Source organism: Diadema setosum, chromosome 8 (genome assembly GCF_964275005.1).
Source record: "Diadema setosum chromosome 8, eeDiaSeto1, whole genome shotgun sequence".
In the NCBI taxonomy this organism is placed as follows: Eukaryota; Metazoa; Echinodermata; class Echinoidea; order Diadematoida; family Diadematidae; genus Diadema; species Diadema setosum.
Genome location: NC_092692.1, coordinates 24,874,924 through 24,899,641, shown reverse-complemented (window position 1 = coordinate 24,899,641; position 24,718 = coordinate 24,874,924). Strand labels below are relative to the sequence as shown.

Here is a 24,718-nt window from a genome sequence, read left to right as displayed (position 1 = left end):
GTGTGTACGACGTGTGTCATGGATTATATACTAGGTGTTACAAAAAACAGTCCCACTTTTGATCCTTTATAATTCAAAAACTATATATCAGATAACACTAATATTGATATGTGCAATAGCTGAATAGTGTACAATTTTGTTGGAGGTAATTTGAAAATGAAAGCATGATTCAGTTTCTTTAAATTCAACATTAATTTTTCAGTTAGGTTTCAGATTTTGCTCTATTTTCAACCCTCTGTACAAAAATTAAACTTTGCACAGGGGGTTGTTGGTGCATACCTCTCTGGTTTGTGTGTATAGGAGTGTGTTGTTGATAACCAGACAATGGTCCTGGACAATGGCCAGGATTGGAATGCTCTATTACATATTTATGAGGAATGCTCTATTACATATTTATGAGGAATTCCACCATCACAGCTAGTCTTTATTCATTCTGAAATGCGGACGTGTATGCAAGCACATGGAAACATGTGCTCAGTTTTTTTTTATTTTTTTTTTTATGTGCATGCATTTCATCGTGTGTCATGAATTAAGACTAGCAGTGCTCAGGGCATGCCGGCAATCCATATGAATAATTAATAAAACATTCATGTGCCTTGCAGCAGAGCTCTAATCAGGTGGTAGCCATGTCTATTGTTCAGGGTCATTGTAAGTACACACTCACATACACATCATTGGTTCCTGTGTAAAGTTCAATTTTTGTACAGAGGGTTAAAATGTGCTCAAAATCTGGAATCTAATATTGAAATAAATTATTGATTTCATGGAACTAATACAGGCTTTCATATGTGTTGTTTGAAGGCTTTCATATTCAGATCACCTCCAACTAAATTATACACTATTCAGCTATTACTCTTATCAATGACAGGTTTATCTGATATATAGTTTTTGAACAATTAAGAATCATAAATGGGAAATGTTTTTTTGTAACACCTAGTATGAGTGTTTGTGTGTGGTCAGTGGTGTTGAGTGACAAAAAAGGGGCACATGTTATGTTTCTACAGGAAATAAGGGGAAAACTTTGGACAAATTTAATGCTTTTCCGTTTTCAATTGGTGTGATTATTTTCCATTGGTCTCAAAATTACCAAAAAAAACAAACAAACAAACAAACCAAAAAAAAAATCACCAAAGTTTGATTTGGTTACCAGGCTAAAATTTTGTCACCAAACAACTTCAAAAATCACCAAATTTCACCCCTTTTGGTTCCCGAAATCACCATCTGGCAACACTGCGAGTCCTATACAGCGCCTGCTTTGAAAAAAAAAAACAGCATTCGGGGATTTCCCGGGGTCTGAACTAAATTAGGCAGGAAGCTCGATCCTCGAGCGAGCAGCATATGAGCAAGCCATGCCAGCCCAGGGCCAGGGAGGTGATCCTAGGCGGTTATTGCGCCGCGGTGCTGGTAGAAAAAGCAGGGTTACGCAATAGCAATATAATTCTAAAGAGACTATACCACTGTATATTGTGCGTGTGATCAGCAGTGTGACAGTGCAGTGACCATCGAATCTTATGATTATCCTGTCACTGATTACAATAAGGTGAGACTGATCTTCCATTGCCAGCGCTTTGATGTTATATTGTGTTATGCATATGCTACGGAATTTGTACATCTTTTTCTCGAATGCTATTGAAGCTGTAGAATCGAGCTCAGCCCCCTCTGAGCTCTGCTAGCTGCCCTGTGCTGTAGTGTAGTGGAGCGCCAGCTGCTATCAGTCCCATGTATTTAGGTCTATGTCTGTGTTTATCGAATGTAGGCCTACAACAGTCCAACACGTAGAGTATACACCGACTCACTGTGTCTTTATCTTTGTTACGTTTTATATTTTTAAGTTAATAATCTACTTTTTCTGACATCTGACCGGTGAAGAAATCCCAAGGGCGGTAAAGTGCACAATTGCCATCACATTTAAACTTCTACTGTCATGACTGTTGTTCGCAAAGATCTAGATCTATCTATATAGCCAGGGTCTAGACATATCATGTGTAAAATTATAGATATAGGGCCTACATTAGTGTAACGTAATCATGCACCGCACCTGGCTTTTGAAAGTTAACTAAATTTATTTTACACAGCCCAGTCGCAGGCTACTTGAAAGTAATGAAATTCCCTCGTGCAGAGATAATAAAATCAGAATGTCAGGCCCAACTGTACTGGGCATACTCGTGAAATAAGCCCCACCACTGCGTGTCCGTACTATACTATGGCGGCTCACCTATTTATACTCGTGAATTCAGCCCCACCGTGTGGCGTTCATCGGTAGGTAAGCACGGCGGTGGGGCTTCCTTCCACAGTATAATCCATATGCCTTCGTATAAAATGGACGTTTTTAAAACGTACATACAATGTCAAAGTTGGGACTTAGCATTTACTGCAAAGCACAGGTTTTTTTTTTTTTTTTTGAAAACATTTTAAAAATGTCAGTGGACATTACAAAACATTTTTCTGCTACGTCTTCGTCCTTTATAAACGTCCACAAAATGGTTTTATTAGGTCTGCTATTTCGACTTCATCAATAATGAATGTTAAAAAAGACGTTTTTATTTGGTCCGCTACTTGTTCGTCATTGGTTTCTTTATCATGAATATTCATATAAGAAAATATAAGATATGAAAACTAGTGGGAACAGATAAAAGACATTGAAATGTACAGATTTATGCTGGGTTCAAACTTTCTGTGTTAGAAATAAACTTACTTATGTTATTCAGTTATTCACAATTTCAAATTGGGTCATAAAGAGTTATTTTCATATGTGAATAGGCCTAATTAAAGTGTGTGTGATCAAATTTTAGTAACCATGTCTTCATGCATCTCAACATTTTGGTGGTATATAAAAGAATGTGATACAGATTCATCAGTTGGGAATAGGATGTAGTATAGGTATAGGTGGTAGGACAGTAGGATCAGGTTAGGATAGGATTATACAGGATTAGGGTACAATAATACCCGATTGTGCCTGTGTAATCTCATAACTATATATTTCTTTTAAATACCTAATGAAAAATAAACAGACGTTCTTAAAAGGTTTTCTGGACGTTCGAGACGGATATGAAAGGTTTTCTAAATGTTCTGGAACGGGTTGTAAGACTTTTTAGACGTTCTTTTTTTTTTTTTTGAACATTCTAAATGGTTTTCAAAGGTTTTCTGGACGTCCACAAAACGTCCACAGAAAGTTTTGAATATTCTAAATGGTTTTACGGACGTCTATAACATCCAAAAGGTTTTCTGCAGGTCCTTAAAAATTCCGAAAGTTTTTTTATTGGTTTTTTAAACGCTTAAAAAAACGTTTTTATAATGTCCATTTGAAACGTTTTAAATACGTCGAAAACCTTCCGCAAAATGACGTTCTGAAAACGTTTTGACAAAACATCCAAAATAATGAACTTGGAACGTTTCAAGAACGTTCAGAAAACGTTCAAATGTTAGCTGGGTAACTGCTGGTAAACAAAAAATGGGTGAGAGCATTTTATTTTTGTGACACTTTGTACAAGGAGATTTCATTGTGTTATTCCCATTAAAAAAAAAAAAACACACACACACACACACAATAATAGTAAATGAATGCAAATAGCAATACATCGTTGAAAAAATCTCATAACTTATTTCTTTCTCTTTCTCTGATTATGGTAGTGTTAATGCCCTGCCACTGAAGTGGCAGTAATAGGCAATGCATGCATGTGCAGCTCAGCAGCAGTACCAGTACCATTACCAGTACAACTGCACAGTGCATTATCAGTCCTCAAACAGGCGTGAGTAATCGTGGGCTGACTGTGTGGATTGAAATGGTCTCTTTCTGAATTACTGTCCAAAATTATGATACCCCGTGACATTTTAGAAAACTCATAAAAAATGAATTGTCGTTATTGTAATATTACGTTGTGACAGAAAGGAATTGGCATTGTGGGATCGTTATCCCTGATTGGTAAATTTGGTTGCCACAATAGCAGTGTTTAACTTTTCAGCTGAAGGAAATGAGTTGGTATCACGCAATATGCTGTACCCTCCTCAGCTGGATGTGATGGGATGTGAGGTTATGGTGCGCCAAATTATTTGCACGATGGGAATAAAGATATGGCAATGAAGATGTAGAAAAATTCCAAAAGTTTCAATGATTCAGCAGGTCAATGAGGTTGCATAGTTTCTGAGATGTGTTAGAATATGTTTGTTCGGTCTCTTGGTCCTGATTTGGTTGGAAACCTTCCTTGCACTTTGACAATTTGCCGACCAGTATTATAAATGTAGGTCCCTATTTAATCTGAAAGACAGTCAAACCTGTCTATATAGCAATCACCAAGGGAGACAAAAGAAAAAAAAAATGCCATTATAGACAGCCGGCTATTATGGACATGGTCGTTGATAAGTGACCCTGCATCACAAAACCAACAAAAAGTCACCAGACATGGATTTTTAGCTAAGGACAGATTCTGAAAGAGCAGACTCTAAGCTTTACAACGATGTATAGCTCAACTGAAATGGACTCTCCTAACCTATCTAAATATTGGAAAGAAAACACACACTCTGGAAAAGTGTAAACCGAGAAAAAAAAGGCTCTGAAGTACAGGATCTATTTGTCTATTCAAGCACTTAATCTGTACCAAACCATGCTAGCTGTGGGATGCATGGGACAAAAAACAGGATGTAAACCTTTGGAGCAACAACAATGAAGGGATTATCAGATTAAATTGAAATTGAGCATGCTCTATAAACACAAAAGTTATCAGACTTGAAAGTGAAGAGTGTGCAAAGGATTATCAAGAAATGAAAAGGGACCTCGAAGACATACCTGATCTCACTACTCTACAAAAAAGGGTTGTAGAAAAACTGCTGAAAATGCACTTTCCCGTTCATTTTATGATCCCAAACTTAAGAATAATGTAGCTCTTTCAGAAAATATGAAAAACTTAATATTGACTTGGTTGACCCATTTAGCCTTTTTTTAAACCTCGCTTAAAATCAAGGGGTCCGACTTTTTGTTTGTTTTGTGGTGCACAGTCACATACAATTTGTATGGCTTTTCTGTTTGGGGAATTATTGTAAGTGGCTGTACATGGCAGGTGGCCACTAAGGCAGGTTTGACTGTAGTTGTATTTGTGTTCCCTTGTGTATGTACTGGCCAGGAGGATACTTTTGATTAAGCACTGTTACACCACTCCTGCCACCACATCACTTATGTGTGAACAACACTTGTTATGTTTTTAACAGACTTTATTCAAATTCAGTAAGGAGCTCTACATATTAATTCATGCCCCCGGCACATGTACAGGCTGTACATGTGTACATCCCTGTTTTGCTCTCCCCTATTTTAGTTCTTTGCTAGTCTGGCCTCTGTTGTACCTATGGTTATGTATTGCATTAACCCGTTGAGGACGGAGTGATTTTGCTACAACACGCATTTCCCATAGACACCTGCCCGAGTATACTCGGGACTCGTCCTCAACAGGTTAAAATATTGAATAAGTTATCTTAGTAAGAGGAGTTAATAATTTTCAAAGATGAGTAACAAAACTTCTTACCAAAATGGTTGCACCCTTTCAGGATTGTGTACTGGAGGAGTGGCTCTTCTTTTATTTCAAAGAATTGTCTCAAATCTTAATTTACAAAGAAGAGAGAATGTCCATGATTTTGTCCCCAGCAAGTGGTCATCCTTTGATAGCTACATCCTGGGTGTTATTACTCATTTCAAATTTTTGCCTTTTTGTGAGCTGTCAACCCAGTGGTATCCATTTGGCAAATTCACAACTCTCTTTCTCTCTCTCTCTCTCTCTCAGCCCAGGGTCTCCCCCCCCCCCCCACACACACACACGCACATGTCACCTTGTGTGAGTCTCACTATTTTTGTTGCACTTTTGGAAGACAGAACTTGATATGACAGAGGTAAACTAGTCACCAACCATTTATGTACGTATGTATTTTTGCACACACAGACAAAGATGTTGAGGATAACAGGGCGACTCTTCTCTGGTAAATTCGTATGCCGAGCTTGCCTCCAGAAGCAACACGTGCAAAAGCTCCTTTCCACAGATTCCAGCACTCCCAGAATGTGCATCGTTGGCAGTGGACCAGCAGGGTTCTACACAGCTCAGACTTTACTCAAGGTTTGTCTATGATCTCAATGTGATTTAAGGTACGACTAGTTCATACTTCTGGTTCATTAAGGAATATCCACACTATACCTTGCTGAGAATTTTATTTATTTATTTATTCACTTTTTTATTGTCATTGTCATTTACCAGTACAGCTAGTAGTAGTACATGTACTATGGAGTAGTAGTAGTAGCAGCAGCAGTAGTAATTGTAATATTGAAGTGCATATGAAACTATGAAGCCCCATCATTTGTACACTGATAGAAGACTATTCAGACTGCAGATTGAACATGAAATGCGATAGGACTTGACATTTTCAACATTGTTGCACACCTTTATTAGAAGTTTGAAGAACTCCTTTTCTATAACTACCATTATTGACTTTGAGTCATTTCTGTAGGCCATACAAGCTGCATACTCAAGGTCCATATTATTGTCCCCGCCGAACGAGTTCGAGCAGGGGACTATGAAACGGGCTCCGTACGTGTGTGTGTCCGTGTGTCCGTGTGTCCGTCCGTGTGTCCGTCCGTGCGTCCGTGTGTGATCAAAATGTTCAAAATGCTACTCCTTCGCCATTTCTAACCCGATTTTGATTCTGTTTGCTTTATATGATAGCACTACATGAGAGCTTTGAAACTTGTATACAGAATTTCAGTTGTGACCTTTGACCTTGACCTTTGACCTATATTGTACATTTTGCTTCAAAATGCTACTCCTTCGCCATTTCTAACCCGATTTTGATTCCGTTTGCTTTATATGATGGCACTAGGTGAGGGCTTCAAAACTTCTACGCAGAATTTTGACCTTTGACTTCTTTGACCTTTGACCTTGATTTTTGACCTATATTGTACATTGCCTACAAAATGCTACTCCTTCGCCATTTCTAACCCGATTTCGATTCCGTTTGCTTTATGTGATGGCACTAGGTGAGGGCTTCAAAACTTCTACGCAGAATTTTGACCTTTGACCTTGATTTTTGACCTATATTGTACATTTTGCTACAAAATGCTACTCCTTCGCCATTTGTAACCCGATTTCAATTCCGTTTGCTTTAAGTGATGGCACTAGGTGAGGGCTTCAAAACTTCTACACAGAATTTTGACCTTTGACTTCTTTGACCTTTGACCTTGATTTTTGACCTGTATTGTACATTTTGCTACCAAATGCTACTCCTTCGCCATTTCTAACCCGATTTCGATTCTGTTTCCTTTATGTGATGGCACTAGGTGAGGGCTTCAAAACTTCTACACAGAATTTTGACCTTTGACTTCTTTGACCTTTGACCTTGATTTTTTTACCTATATTGTACATTGGCTACAAAATGCTACTCCTTCGCCATTTCTAACCCGATTTCGATTCCGTTTGCTTTATGTGATGGCACTAGGTGAGGGCTTCAAAACTTCTACATAGAATTTTGACCTTTGACTTCTTTGACCTTTGACCTTGATCTTTTTACCTATATTGTACATTTTGCTACTAAATGCTACTTCCGGCGGGGACATATATTACGCACCGCGTGATTTCTACTTTTCCTTGTTTAATTAGAAAATATGTTTTGTTTAGATGAGTGCAGTCTTTTGGTAAGTCAGGCCAGTTTGACAGAAGTGCAATACAAGTATCTTTGCTTGCTATCTGTTGTAAGCCATTGTAACATGTTGGTGGTGCTTAACTGTAGTGTAAGAATTATTCTTTCTGTCTTTTTTTAAACTTTTTGATTAAGAGTGCATTGAATGAAGCAGTTCTAGTAATGCAGGATTTATATTTATTCTATTCTGTTTTGCTTTTCAGAAGCATACACTCTCCAGTCACAAAGTCCATAAAATGGTAATCAAAGAATATTAAGGAGCCAAAGAGTCTTTCTCCTAGTGTGATCATCACAAGTCAATGAAATATTTGTCAAGGTGTGCAACAAATCTAACCTTCATTGGTGGGATACCAAACTGGAATGTGTTTCTACCATCGTGTTCTGGCTTTTTTCCCCTCCTCTTTGTGCATTTAACAGGGCAATAAGTCATTACACATTGACATCTTTGATCGTCTTCCAGTCCCATTTGGCCTTGTTAGGTATGGGGTGGCACCAGATCATCCAGAAGTAAAGGTGAGAAATTGTTCACTTAATTACGATAGACAAAAAAAAAAGGGGGGGGGGGGAGGATGACACAAATCCTGTCAAGCTTTGTAAGATGTCAGCCTAATATGTAGTAAACAAATACACCATACCTTAGGGGCTCTAATTCAGTGACAGAAATTGCATTACATGAGTCTGTGTTTTCTTTGAGGCTATGCCCCTCAGAAAATTGTACTATTCCTACCACCTCAGAATCCATGATTTCAGCTAGAGCCTCACGAGGATGGTATATTTGCTTTGTACATACTCAAGTTCAATCAAGTTCAAGTTCAATCATAGTTTATTTCCAATCAAAGAAAATCAAAACGTAATGCAAAGTATACATATCATAAAATGATATTGTCTACACTTTTACAAAAGGTTCATGTAATATACGAAATAAATTATATACATCAACATATGTACAATAATCAGAAGGAACGATGCGTATACATGTATACTTCGCGAGCTTTCAGAAAATAACTTCAATTTTGGAAAATAGCGATCCACAAAAAAGCTAAGCTTGTAGGATGTGGATCCCTCTGCTGACATATCAACAACAAAGCCTAACAGGAATAATGTCATCCCTGTTGGTCTTGTTAGCTGGTCATCTCTTCTTTGTCTTCTTGGCTAATCATGTTTCATCTCATAATTTCATAATTATTTTGCACACTTTTAATTTTATAATTAAATTTAATTTTAATTTTATACTTAGATATGAATAAAGTAGCTGTTATATCTAGTATTATCAATGAATGGGCAGATCAAAATGGTTGTTCATTATCATAAAACTTGTACATTTTCCAGAATGTCATCAATCAATTTACTGCTCTGGCAGAAGGAGGACGCTGTTCCTTCATTGGTGGGGTGAGCATTGGATCAGACGTGCAGGTCAAGGAACTTCTTGATGCATACAGTGCAGTAGTCCTTGTGAGTATAGTCTGCTATGTGTCACTGCTAGTTAGTATGATGCTTTATTTGTAAGAGCATTACAGCAATGCAACACATCTCATTTGTTGGAAGGTAAGAATAATTCAAAGCACAGGCCACGTACAGTCTTCTGCTCTGTAGGAGCTCCTGATAGGGCCTGCGCTTAACAATACTGAACAATTAAATGAAAAGATGTGTTACTTTTGAGTCTTGATTGTAAATAAGTCTAATGTTGGGAATTTCTTGATTTCTAATGGTAGTTTATTTCACAGCTTGGGAGCTGCACAAGCAAATACGTGGTCTCCTAAATGTTATTTTTGTTTTACATGTTGGGATTTGTAAAAGAAAGGTATTTTCATAAAATTGTGCAAAATGAACCAATGCACATTACACAGGTGCTATTTAGGCACAGCCTCAACAGCCTCATGTATTTCATCATTTTTTGCCCAGTTTCTATTCGCGCATCCCCATGTCTTCAGCATTTGTATATCATCTATCTTTTATAAATAGGGATGGCAAAAAGTAATTACCATCACAAAGGCATATCCTCCTCTATAGAAAGTAGCTGGGGATTATGCAATGAGACACAAGTCAATTGTCTCCTTATCTGCACGACAGTTCCAGTTTGGCACATGCTTCAAATATTTTTGAGTGGTGGTATCAATTGTGGGTTCAAACGTAATATGACAGTTGTGACTCCATTCTCCTGAACCTCAACAAAGCATATATCATGGGAAAGCTTAGAGTGTATGGAGAATGTTAAAGGTAGGGTATACCTTTTACAGACCTCCCAAAATACAGCAAAACATTAAATATGAACCTCAGGGGACTTGTTTAGGCCACTGCTGAGAAATTTGGAAGTCAACAGTTATCTACAATTTGAATAATGCACAAAACTCAACTACTCAGTAGTTCTGTGTGTCAGCCACACTTAAGCCTTTTTGTTGCAGTCTTCTGTATTTTTTTTTTTTTTATCTATAAACACAAATCTAAAAGTATAAGAGCTGATGTAATAACATATAGAATGTGTGGCAAGAATGTATATAGAAATGTTTGTAAGTTTTGATGAACTTTCTTCACAAAATATACATGATGGACACACATGCAGTGCATGGGTCTGCAAAGGTAGCCTAGTAATGTACTGGAATTTACGGTGAGCCCCGAAAAAAATTCAATTCAAAATCTAACGGTCAATAAAAATGTTGTAAATGTTACCTTCCACTTTCAATACTTGATGGGAGTTTCTAAAATGATACTCTCTTCAACATACCACTGTATTTATACAACTCTTCATTTAAGGCATGCAAATGGGATTCCCTACCTTTAACTTCCAAGTAGCACGTATTAGATGTTCAGTTTATCCATTAGTTTTTCATGATATCAAGTCATATTTTCACTTAGATAAAAGTGTATTTCTTATGAACACAGCCAATCAGTGTCACCCTTCAAATTTCACATCAATATCAAGTATTGTATCAACTTAGCTGAGTAATTCTTATATATCATACAAAAAGTTCAATATAACAACAATAATAACAGTAAGGTCTTATTTACCCAGGGTAGCCTCTTCAGTGTTACCATTGCTCTACCAGAGGGCCCTGCTATTATCATTACCCTAGCATTGCCAGGTACCCATTTAAACACCTGAGTTGAGAGAGACATAGAGGGTAAAAACATCTTGTCCAAGGACGTAAGCACTGGGCGGGATTCAAACTCGGCTCCTCCGATCGTGAGTCGGGAGTCTTATTCACTATGCCACATACAGCACCCCCATGTTCAGGTGAGAGTGTGTTAGTTGAGATGCAGCACACTCTAAGGGTGATTGAATACAATGGTGTTGTTCTAATTAACCCGTTCCTTCTGCAATTCTCCAAGAACCTTCAATGCCCCCCAAACAAGATTAATTTTGCCCATCGACAAAGGATGGGCAGATTGGTAATCCGCCTGTGTTAAAGCAGTAGTGGTCAACTGCATGTGCCAACAAACAATGCAAAATATCAATTGGATGTGAGATATGAATAGGGTGTGTGCTGAGCAAGCAACTTCTTTTGTTATAAAATGCACTCACTATAAGGGCACCCAAATGGGGTCAGTGAAAATCAAAATCTAGTGAGGGCAGCATCAATTGCTAGTGTATGTATGTATGGATTATGGGTTGAATTTAGAAATTGGGATTGGATAGGGATTGTGGTATACTGCTGGTTTCCTTGTTCAGTTTTGTTGGCTTGGTTACCACGTGCCTAAAATTGTTATTAATGTTTGCAGAATGTTTTTTTTTGTGTGTGTGTGTGTGTGTGTGTGTGTGTCAATGGTTGCATAAAGGGGGTCTCCGGGATTTTCATCTTTATTGGAGGGTTGAGCAGCATTGGAGAAGCACACAGCATGTTATGGTTTTTGGTCGGTCGTGGGATTGGGATCGATTTCGTTTCTTGTGAGGCAGGCCCCAGATCTCCTCTCAAGTCTTATTCATTGTTCGTTTCAATTTTACTAACATTGTATTTCAAAGTGCCATTTGTGTTTTTGAATCACTTTGGGGTTTTTTGGAGGGTTTTTTTTTTCCGGGGGGGGGGGGGGGGTTGGGTTTTTTTTTTGGGGGGGGGGGGGTTGGTTTTTTTTCTTTTTTCGTTTTTTTTTTTAAATATGAATTTTGGATTGGGGGTGTTTTGTGGGTTGAGAGAATTCTAACTGGTATATTGTGGTGTTTTACTGGTTAAATTGATAAATGATTTGGAAGTATGGTGAATGTAATGAATTGTGTGTGGGGGAGGGGGTTAAAGACACATATCCTGGTTTTGGGTGTTTTTTTTTTTTTTTAATGAATAGATATTTTGAGAGGTAATAATTATGGGGACGGGTGGTTGATTTTTTTTTTCTTTTGTGATTGGATTTTTAATTGGGGAGTGAGTGAGGGGAGGGTTGGGAAAGTAAAGGGATCTGTTTTATAATTATATCACCCTTTTATTGGTGTGATCATGAGTTTGTAAATTGTGATTTGATATTGTCGGAAAATATACAAGGATTTTTACATAGTTTGTATTTTTATGCAAGAGATTTTAAACGGTATAGTTATGAATATTTTATTATGATAATCAGTGGCACATAAATCTGTAACACTGGATGCGCCTGGAAGGGATATAGGTTAGGGCGGTCCGCGGACTACAGTTATTTAGTTAACTTTGCCCAATGCCTGGCAGCCCTTCAGGTGCATCCAGTGTTTAGGTATTTTTGTGTTATTGTATTGATTGATTATTTTGAGTTTTGTAATTGATTTTGTATTGTATGTTTTCTGCCAAATAAAATAATAATAATAATAATTCATAATGAGTTTTGTTGCAAAACAAGCACACTACTATACTGTATGTTGTAAAATTTTAATCATGCAATAATACATGCAATTCTGAGGCAGAAATGGAACAGCTTTTGAGAGCAGAAACTCTAATATTTCAGTAAAAGTTATCTTTGTACTCAGTAAAATGCGAATAAACATGAATTTAGGCCTTTAATGCAGACACACTATAAATTTTGGGAATCTGGTATACCCAGTTCCTGTCTATATTAAGTTAACACTATGTTCCCAGAAGGAATGGGTTACAAAGGGTCTGGAGACAAACTTTTGTATAGGGCCCCATTTTTCTCTCTCTTCTTTTATTTTTTTCTCTCTCTCTTCTTTCGTTCTTTAAAACAACAACAACAGACAAACTTTTTTTCTCTTTATCATGTGACACACATCAAGTGAAGTTACCTGCAGTGCTTATACCTCCAAATTTATCCAACCTGATTGTTCTAAAGTTTAGGAACAGTCCATGTTGTTCCTCTTGTGTGCCAAACATGAGCCTTATTGTAGCACTCTCATTTGAAAACTATTTGCAGTTTGTTTCTAGTTCAGACTCACTTTGAAATCAAATGCTGAATGATTATGATAATTTTTGGTGAAATCGAAAATTGTATAACATCGTTATTTGCATTTGAGCCGTGAGTTATTTCAGTTTCTCAAACTGTTGAAGACTAGTCCCGAGTATACTTGGGTAGGTGTCTATGGGAAATGTGTATTTTAGCAAAATCAGTTTGTCGTCAACAGGTTAATTACATTGTAGATGTTACAGAGAGGAGAAAATTTTTTTTTAAAGCATTGGTAAATGTTATGGTATCAGTAAACAAATATGAATGATACTATGTATCATGTAGTACTTTGATGCATAATGTAGAGGCCAAAGTTGAGAGACTTCTAACTGATATAAAGTGCACATTCTATACAGTGTACGGTTTGATAATCACATGTAGTGTGCATTCAGTTCTGTATTGATTGAATCTAACAGACCATTTTAGACTTTTTCAATGATTTACAGACTGTGAACGTAGTTCTCGGTAGGGTGGTATTGATCATTAAGCACACCCTCTCTTTTCTTCATCCTGGCAGAGCTATGGTGCAGCAAGTGACAAGTTACTTAACATACCTGGAGAGGATCTTCCAGGACTCTACTCAGCAAGGAAGTTTGTCGGCTGGTATAATGGCTTGCCAGAAGACGTTGAGGTATGTGTAAAGCACAAATGGGCAATTCCGCGGTTAGTAACGTTACATTTGAACAAATTTAGATATTTGTTTTTACCGCTAAATTACCATTTATTCACCTCAAGTCAAAATTATGTCAAAAACATGTTCATCCTCCCTAGGTTTATGATACAGAAAAGAATGAACACAATCCAAGAAATATTAGAATTGCTATAGCAACTTAAAGGGCTGGTTAGTAACGTTACGAAAAAAGGACATGACAAAAAAATCAATGTCTTGTAACAAGAAGTGTGCAAAAATTCAAGTTACTTCAAACAAAGTGTTGCATTAATTTCAATTATTGCATCATGACAAATGTTCATGCAAATTTTTTTAGCAGTTCGACCAATAATTTTTTAGCTAGACCCCCAAAAGCATGGTTAGTAACGTTACGGTTAGTAACGTTACATTTGTCCGGAGTAATTCCGCAGGTCATTTCACCCTTTTGTAATTGACAAAATGTCACATGACTTCTGGAGTATTTAAATGTATTCATCTTTTACCCTTTAGCAAAACTTTGAGGAAAAAATTTCAAAGGAACCCACTGTAATTTGCATTTAAGTGAATTTCAGCGTCCCCAGTCCCACATGTACATTTTAAATGATGGTTTTAGATCTCACAAAATCAATGAATACGCAAAATAAAATCTACTGAATTTGAAAGACCCTAATGATTGGTGAACATCCATGGCATTAGTTGATACCTAGATTAAAGGGTAAGATAAAGAGGCACATTTCTTTTATCCATGTCATGTCCACCTAACTGCGGAATTGCCCAAATGCAAGTTGTCCTCAATACTCTCAAACAAGTGTGAACAATGATGTACTTGTACAGACCAGTACTGCATTAGGGAGTTTTCGATTTGGTGAACGAGAAGGACGTGCCGCCGAGCGCAACCGTACGTCAAGGCGTCACATCTGTACGTTGACCTGCTGCTAAAACACATTTCGATTTCGGGCGCCGGCGTCACGTCTCGTGGAGTGTGCAGGAGGCAACCAGGCCCTGTGCCTTGCGTGCATATAAGCGGAATTTGTGACTCGTTTCTGTACTTGTAATATTTATTTTGTCTTTGACTAGATGCGTATCCTGGGAGGAATTATGTGGATTTTAAAACATGATGCATGGTAAGACTACTAGGCAAATGCATTGCTGCACTAGCTAGGCCAAAAGCACCAAAATCTGTTTGCGTACAGCATTACCTGTAAATGCATGTGTGGGACTACGGTAGGCAGCTGCAAAGTGCGAAACAGTGAAAACGGGCAAATAAAGTAGGTACCAGAGGCTGTAGTTTGTATGTCAGCGCTGCTGCTGTGACGTATCAAGATCATAAGCTTTCATGTAATTAGAATATAAATATTCTCTCGAAAGAAAAAGGAAAACAGGTGAACTGAGCACGGATTTCCCGAAAGTCATCGTGCTCTTTCGCACGATACCCGAGAGGAGTGTGACGTCATAGCAAGGGTGGGTTGAGCGCGGCGCAACCGATTTGGGTGGACGGTGATAACCGGGGTTAACGCGTTCGAAATTTGTGCGATGAGCCGAGGGTCGACACTGGCGCATGCGCAGTACGTAAAAACTACGTCATAACAGGGTGACGCCTGGCTCAACATGCAAATCGAAAAGTCCCTAATATACCCCCTTTCCACAGAGATTTTCTCTCATCGGTCACTCATCGGAAGAAAAGTTTATCGCTTCCGGCCACCCACTGAAGTGTATTGGATCGCCACCTGATGAATCCGACTTGTGTTGGTCGACTACTGTATCAGCTGGTATTTTCGTGAGGGTTTAATTTTTGTGTATTTAGCGAATCACTGTTGGGCCGCAAATTTAACAATGCGCAAAAATGTCGCCCATGCGCTGGTGTAATAGTGCACTTATGACAGCTTTGTGTCAATTCGCTAAAACAACATCTCTCGAAAATGTCCGTGACCTCCTCATTCTTGAAAATATCTGTACGCGAAAATAACAGCTTATACACTATCAGGTCAGTGTCAGACATGTCCAGCAGTGATCCGATGAGGCAAGATCATCTGTTGAGGATCACGTATGACATGTCTGACACTCATTTGATAGTCGACCACCCAAGTCGGATTCATCAGACTGCGATCCGATACACTTCAGAGGGCGGCCGGAAGCAATAAACTTTGCTTCCGACAAGTGATTGATCAGAAAATATCTCTGCCGAAAGGGGGTATTAGTAGTAGAAGATTTACTTTGACTTGCAGGTCTGAAGACAATGAAGGAGAATAGTCTCCATTTATAACTCGGTTCAAGAGATTACAGCACTAATTCAATGTTATGTGTGCTTCACAAGCTGGAAAGTGGAGATGTATTGTTGGAACTCAACTTAGACATTATGTCTTGCGAAAAAGGCATCGATTTAAACTACACGAATGTACAAAACATAACATCCACCTATTTAGTGATTAATATCTTAACACGTCAGTTGAAGCTGAGACCATGATGTGGGGTGTGTGTGATTGCATTAACTGATACAAAGTTTGTACCCTACATTATTTTAAACATATTTCTCAGTGCCTTTTAAAATATCTAAAAGAGATTAAATAGTACACAAATGTCCACCTTTTGTCACCCTTTTTGTATTTTTCTCTCATACTTTTCACGTCTCTTTTGTGTCTACAGCTAAACCCTATGTTAGATACTGATACAGCTGTTGTCATCGGGCATGGAAATGTAGCACTTGATGTTGCAAGAATACTTTTAACTCCAGCAGATATCTTATCTGTAAGTATGGATACAGTAGCAGATTACTAGAATGACACAAATAGATACAAAATCAAATTAGCAGTAAACAAATTAAGTAATGTGTGAACACATTGCTAATAACCACCCAAGTATCAGCATGACATTGGCTACATGATGAAATCTTTAACGGTTTCTGTGGCAGTAGAATGTTAAGTGGTAGAAGGCTTATTGGGGTGCACCACATATTCTTTCTTGGGTATGTATGTGACCGTGAAAAGGGCCTACTCACTCCATGGTGGGATTTAGGGACTTGAGTGACATTATCTTGCAAACAAGTCAGTTTGTCTTTGTTTTATTTTTTTTCCTCAAAGCTTCACTTCAACTGTGTAAATTACATGTAACATGTAAGAACAAACCCATCATTTCCCCCTTCGTGTTGATATCAATTGACAATTACAGTAACTTTCCCATTGACAAATCTTTATCATGCTAATATAGAGTATGCAGTTGGCATAATTATATTGACAAAAAATGGTTGTGTAAATTAGTGTGGACTTATCACAGAAAAGCAGAATAAACACATTATTCAAATAGCTGTCTTCTTCACAATCATCAAAATGAAGTGGGGAAAAGGGAATTCCTTTTCTCTTAATATTTGCAGATATGAAGGAACCTATATGCTCACATGATCTTTTCCTGTTTACAGACTTAGAGCTCAAAATACTTGTGCAAGCAGTTATAATTTATGTTGTATTTAGGAAAAGAAAAAATTACATTGTCCACGAGCATGGGCATTTTGTCAAATACTCACATCACCAATAGCATTGTCAACTTTGACAACTTTGTGAAAAAATCCTCTACTCAGAGTGAGGACATTAGTATGCATGAATTCATTTAGAACCACATTAACATCTATGGTCCCAACATGTCTCCTGTCCAGAAAACAGATATAACATCAAATGCTGTCAGGGCTCTTAAACAAAGCAAGGTGAGGCGTGTCCATGTGGTTGGGAGGCGTGGTCCACTCAATATCCACTTCAGTATTAAAGAGCTGCGGGAGATGCTCAAGCTCCCTGACTGCCGCCCCATCCTGCATCCAGCAGACTTTGAAGGGTTTGATGCAATGATTCCAGGCAAGTATATGGCAGATGCCATCACACAGATGTTTGTGTGGATTTGTAGATTTATGAACATTGTACTTTGTCGTACTTGTAGATGTCAGTTCATTGCAGTGTAATCAATGGCAAGTTCACAGTGTTAGTTTTCTGAACCCTTAGCAGGCCCATTCACACAGCCACCAATAGTTGTGAATATTTGGGTCTTGATTTGATTTGCGATGTGAAGACCGTTTTTATACCCCACCTACACATACATACAGTGGGTGATTTAAGTTTGGTGCTTGTGCTATCTCGGCACTAGCACCGGCGATAAAAGGGAGCTTGAAATCAGCTGGTATTAGGAGGTTGACCTTATTAAAGATTATAACATATTTCTGGTTGCTAGTGCTGGACTTTGTGATGAATGCCGTCTGCTGAACCGAGCTCCATCTTCTGTGTTGGCGATTTATGTACTTTGTCCCCGTTGGCTAACACTAGCCCCTTGTGATTATCATCTGTTTCATTTCAAGTTCAGTGCTGGTGTTAGCATTGCCGTGTGCCGTTGACCCACATTCACTTCCATGATAGATGCACATTTTACTTGCAAAATTTATGCTAATGCATGCTCGCCCATGTAATGTACACTTACCACTCCAGACACGGCTACATAAATCTGAGCCTGGAAGCAAAGTTAAGATAGTTGAGTTTTGGAAAAGGGATGAAATTTGTGGCATTTTAATCTGTCTTCCTCATTATGTGTCTACAACTAAGCAGTCATGGCTATATCTTTTAATATTTGACTGTAATCACGCATAGTCACTTTTTTTCGTCGCGAAATTCCCGCAGACTTTGTAGTGGTGTGATTCAAACACCTAGTGTTCGGGACCTATAACTGTGATTGATATCGTTGTCTTAGTCTGACCGTCAGTGTTTGAGCTCAATTTAAGGCAGTTGTATGGGAGATAACACTAGCACTAGCACTGAACTTGAAAACACCCAGTGTGTATGGGGGTGTATAGTAATCACTCTGAGGTCGGCTGGTCAGGCAGTCGGGTGGGTGGGTTGTTGGTCAGACTGTTGCAAAATCTTGTGGATCGAACTTCTCCCTCATTTTTTTTAGCAATTGACCTGAAATTTGGCAAGTGTGACCACTGTCATAGGCAGATGTGCAAGACACCTTTTTCAACAGTATCAGGTGATGTGTTGCCATAGTATTGGCAAATTTTTATAAAAATCAGATAGAATGTTGTAGATTGAACTACTCCCTCAGTTTGAAAGCAATTCAGTTGAAATTTGACACATGTAATCATTGCGATATGTAGTTTAATATGCAGGACACCTTTTTTGTAAGTGTCAAGAAATCTGTTCCCATGACAACAGTTTTTAAACAAATACAAAATTTTGTGTATCGAGTTGCTTTCTCAAGTTTTTTTAGCATTTGAGTAGGAACTTTGGACATATGATTGCTGTGATATGTAATCAACACTTTGGTGAGTTCTGGGGCCTGTTTCACTAAGCTCTGGGATCAATCCTAGGTTCAGTTCAATTGATCCCAGGGGCAGTTTTGGGATCGATCATTCCCAAAAAGTTAGGAACTGTTTCACTAAGCAATTTGGGAACGATACAGAGCTGGGAATTGAACAAAAAGTTGGGATTGATTCAGATCTGACCCAAGTTGGGAAAGATCCATTACACTCGCTGAGTTGCGCGCTTATGACTGTTACGTCATAATAGCGATGACCTCGCACAGAAACGTCATAATGGCAATGAAGTGATACAATTTGTCATGTGCTCGTATATTACACAGGACGAAAAGAGAAAAGAACAAAAAAGTACTAATGAAGGGAAGGAAGAAAGAAAGAAGGCAAGAAAGGAAAAAAGAAAATAAAGAGGAAGAGGGTGAGGAAAGTGCCATAAAATGTAGGATACTAGTAACACGACAAGACCAAATATGTTGCCCAGTATAATAGTATAAAAACCTGTCAAAGCATGAAATTATCAATATGTATGTTGAACCTCATACAGAATTTTGTGCTAGTTTCACCTATGCGCCACCTTGGGCATTTAGTGCACATGATGCAGTATTATATATGTATATATATATATATATATATATATATATATATATATATATATATATATATATATATATATATATATTGTCTAAATTACATTTCAAAATATTTGGAAGATTTTTCCATATTTATGGATGCCCAATAGTCTCATCTATCAAGTGCAATCAACAAAACAAATGTTTTGTTCACGCTTGGCTGAACACTGACGCTCTTTGTCCAGAGTGTAAAAAATGACTTGTGCCAAGTTGAAAGAAGATGGAAAATTCAGCCAGCATTCATTCCTCCGTCACACATATACCTAAAGATAATGCAGCACCCACAACTTACGAGGCCAAGCCCGCTTCACCTTATATACATTATATATATATATATATATATATATATATGTATATATGTATATATATATATATATATATATATATATATATATATATATATATATATATATATGTATATATATATATATATATATATATATATATATATATATACATACATACATACATATTTAATACGTATTTGTTCCTCTCACATTGAGGACTGTAATTGTTGTCATTTAATGTTTGGAACAATATTGTATTCTTTATTTGGTATTATGTCTGTTTTTTGTTTGCCATTTTCTTCTTTGTTGACATGTTTGAGCATACATGCATGTACATGTATTTATCTATCTTTTCATCTTTGAAGCGCCATGAGCACTGAAAGGTGGACCTGTGCGCTATACCAGTAGCCGCTTTTATTGTTATTAATAATTATTGTTATTATTATTATTGTATGGCTACATTGCATATATATATTTACATATAGATACGCAAAATTCACAGTGTGCCAACAAAACCATCAACTTTAGGTCTCGATAAAACAGCAATCAACTACAGCACTCGAAACACTTGAATAAGTCAACTAATACAAAAATATTCACATTTCATGCAATTTAATCAGGCAATGTCAAAATGCCACAGGAAAAAAAAATGCAATGAATACACACTCTTCACATTATCTGAAAGCCTGTACTTGGGTTTCAACACCACTACATCACATTCACACATGAAAGGCAAATCATTTGCATCTGGGTGTGTTAAAATCACATAAAAGAAACAATGGTAATTGAAGTCATGAATGAATAAGATATGAAAATCTACACCAATGAAATTTTTAATATGCATCTTTCTTCTATATTACAGTAGCTTTTCTCTTCTCTTACAAGTGAAAAAAAAAGTTAAATTCAAATCAAATTCATGGTAGAAACATACACATTACAACATGAGACAACCCCATTCAGATACTCCCTCTTTTAAGCCTCCAACAGAAGACACAATTTTTTTTTTTCATATATGCAGAAAAAGGAAAATGGAAAGGAGAGAAAGTAGCATATTATGCACACCAGGGAGAATGAAAATGAGAGAATCATAGCACTGCAAGAAGAGAGCAATACGAAAAACAAGTCCAAGAGAAATTGAGCAAGAAAGAGGAAGTATGATATACTTGGATTTGAGAGGGGGATGGAAGAGACTAAAGATTCATGACTCTGGCACACAATTACATAGACAAAGAAAAATGAAGGAAGCAAGGACTATGACTAAAATGGCTTACTCATTGCCTTATATGGTTCCGTTTTGAATCTAGTCAGATAAAACAAATACATAACAAACAAATTGGCTATTCATTATGCATATAATACCATGGTTATCTTAGTGATCTGACACAAAATGATTACAAAAAAAAAAAAATAATCTCACAAACGTTCACTATAATGAGATAAAATTCAATACCGTGACTAAAGTTAAAGAGTTGGGTTTCAAGGTAAAAGTATTCACCAGCCAAAGGTTTAAGTTTCCAGGAATCTGCTTACAGCATGCTCTTGTACTTGCTATTAACACATTCACAGTAAAATATCTATACAACAATACCTACAATGTAAACTTTCATGTTAAATGACTTATGAAGGAATACCATCGTTGTTACATAGAGAGACCAAAATCAAAAGTAACTTTTTATTCCCTTATCACCTCTGAAATAATTGTTGTCATATTTGTATGGACTTACATGTAGTAGGTGGAGGTTGGAGATGATTAATAAATTGTTACATCACAATTGGCTCGCCTTATTCATAAATTGCAGGACAGAATGATGCCGCAGTTGCAGATCCCCCTAGTTTATACACATATCCCTCTAAAAAAAAAAAAAAAAAAAAAAAAAATGGGTGACTCTGTCATGTAATGTGGCTGGAAGGTGAGATCTAGAACAAAGATGACGATGATGATGATGAAACAGCATAGCGCCATTTATGTGTAGAAATATTCAAAGGCGCCCAGCTCCCAGAATGTGTCACACATCATTCACAAAGTTGCTGGAAAAGATAAGGGTTCAGTTGAACAGATTTGAGGGATCAACTTGAAGACAAGATCATCTGTAGCTACAATGCTTGGACAAGACAGTCCCCTACCTATTCTCAATGACTGCATATAGGAAGGAATAGGGTTTCATATCCTCCAATAGAAAGGACGAAGGCTGTGGATGTTCCTTGTTGATGACACATGACCAATAAAACTCAGCAATTGTCCCTTCCTGAGGAAAAAAAGTAAAATAAAAAGAGAAACATTCAAGATGTCTTGAACCACAAAATGGTTTTATTACTCTGTTGAGTTTTTTTTTTCTCCCTATCACATTAATTCTGTAATGACTCTACCATACTTGATGGACTCTCAAAGACGGTCACATTTTAAAGCTAAAGATTATTTTGCAAATAAAAGAGAAAACATGGCATGAGGGGGTAGAATAGGTCTGTTTTACTCGGAAGCTACAGATCACATTACATCTCTAGCCCAAGTGATGTTGTTTTTCATTTTGATATAACTAGCTAAATTTAAGACAAAGTCATGTTGCAAATAGATGTCACTCTGCCAATAAATGAAGTCAAATCTCTCAGGACTTAATAAAAAAAAATGATGGGCAATAGTGCTTATTTTAAAGTTAAATATTACACTACTTGCATTTTTGGTCTCCATACCGACATTTGCATTGGACATTATTTGACTTAAAATCAACTTTGGTTTCAACAGAGCTTTCTGTACGTTCAGGGTTTTGGATTCATATGAGATATCTCATGCGGTTTTACTGATCTTGATTTGCCAATGCTGCATCACATAACACCTACTGAAAGTATGGGATGATCCTTCACAGAGAAGAAAGAGAAGAATTTAAATTTCCTCTGAAGGAGGCAGATTTAAGACACTAGAGGAAATATGAATTCAAGGAAATTTCACACTTGGTATCAGGAAAATAAGCATTCAAAGTACATTGTGTCATCATAAGGATAAAAATGTACATAGGTATTGTGATTAGAAATACCACTACCACCACATCCCCATTAAATGATTTTTCCCCTCCCACAATAGTTTGATTGAGTAGTAAAACTGGGTATAGATAATAATTAAAAAAATGAAGAATTGAAACTTCCACCTTTCCAGTCAATCAATGAGCTCAAAGCCTGGTCAGGAATTCACCTCTCTCATAAGGGCTGCACGGTCCTCTTGTCCACTGAGTAGAAGAGTGCATCACATTCAGAGCCAGTCCCTGCTGATAACAGCAGATTACAAAGTTTAACTATAAAAGTCTGTAGAAATATGCTATGACAAATAAGATATTTCAAGCTCTAGTTCTTTTCTCAAATTTGTCTGTCATTACTTAACCTAGGGGGAAAAGGAATTGTCACTGACGTGCATTTGTACATAGTATTCTCATACCCATGTAGAGAAATTTTGATTTTCACTGTAATCATGGTAATATCAAATTGCATGGAAATGGCAGGAAATACTACTAGCTTTTTTCCCATCGCTCACGTACGATGGAATCAACTCAGTAAAGGAAATTGTTGATATTGACATTGACTTGCACATGGTTACTGTAAACACCTCGCTCTTCACAACATACGCTGCGCTGCTGCCTACATTATCTTACCTTCAGAATAACGAGCCCTATTTCATTTTCGGATAAACGAGCCTTCGGAATAGCGAACCCTATTTCATTTTCGGATTAACGAACCTTAGGAATAACAAACCTTTGGAAAAATGCCACAAATGTTCAGATTAATGAACCCTTTTTCATTTTCTGATTAATGAACCGCTAGGTATAGAGAATTTGTGTGTTTCGGATTAACGAAACGTCGGAATAACGAACCTTCGGAATAACGAACAGCACCCGTGTGATGCAAGGTCACAATTAACACTTACCATTATGATCTAACTTAAGTGTAGGCCTAATTGCTGCACACAGCATACTGCTATCTGCATTGAGTGTTTGAAAAAAAAAGAAAACAACAGAGAGTACTTATCAAAAATCCATCACTAGTCTTCAAGGAGATCAGTTGATTAATGAGACTATGTTAATAGTAAGTGCTCTGATCTGTAGCCTGTATACTGTTATTTATTAATGTATTTATTCACAACATCTTTTAACAGGGACATTCTGTCCAGTTCTGATAACCAGTAAACCTGCTTTTCAAGGAAACCTGTATAGTGAAAACAAACAATGCAAAAGAAACAAACAAAGAAACAAACAACAAAATATATGCAGTGTTTACAAATCATTCTTTAGAACTACATTCACAAAGGATAAGGACTATCATGGGTACAAAATACATGGAGGTACCAGCATAGTATTACACAGATAAACTCAATACAGTGTCAGATACACAAAAACATCTTTTTGTACTTGGCAGACTAAAATCATAAGGTATAATGGTCAGTGGTGTTTCTTGAAAAGGGGTAATGAACTTGGTGTCTGCACAAGAAGGAGTAACTTTTTATATAGCATTGGACCATAATAAAAAAATTATGTTTTTAGTACTTGGTGTTAACCGGAGGAACAAAAAGGGGACTGTTGATAGCATACACCATTACTATTAGTGTTGATGGTAATAGGCCAAACCTACTTGTGTGTGTTACAATGTAATACTGTACTAATATGTATCATGAATGTTAATGCAAACAGCTAGCTGCAGCAGCACTGCTGCCACTGTACAGTTAATTATCTATTGTTCAGTAAAGTATAGTACACATGCAGAGTTGGTGGATTGAGCCTCCCTGTGATCGTACGCATCAACCGGTAGCTGCATGAAAATGTATGTTACCTCATCGCATATTATATGTACAATTCTAACAGTTACACCA

General features: G+C 37.2%; 1 protein-coding gene across 1 annotated transcript in view; it reads left to right on the top strand.

Moving 5' to 3' along the window:
* The first annotated feature begins 1,453 nt into the window (after positions 1 to 1,453).
* The window catches only part of LOC140232062 (NADPH:adrenodoxin oxidoreductase, mitochondrial-like), a 147,793-nt gene continuing 124,528 nt past the window's right edge, over positions 1,454 to 24,718 (top strand). Inside the window, exons 1-7 of the mRNA XM_072312214.1 lie at positions 1,454 to 1,540; positions 5,925 to 6,095; positions 8,086 to 8,181; positions 8,998 to 9,120; positions 13,538 to 13,651; positions 16,313 to 16,414; positions 17,316 to 17,508. Coding sequence (XP_072168315.1) covers positions 5,931 to 6,095; positions 8,086 to 8,181; positions 8,998 to 9,120; positions 13,538 to 13,651; positions 16,313 to 16,414; positions 17,316 to 17,508 — 793 coding nt within the window. The 5' untranslated portion in view covers positions 1,454 to 1,540; positions 5,925 to 5,930. The remainder of the gene's footprint in view (positions 1,541 to 5,924; positions 6,096 to 8,085; positions 8,182 to 8,997; positions 9,121 to 13,537; positions 13,652 to 16,312; positions 16,415 to 17,315; positions 17,509 to 24,718) is intronic.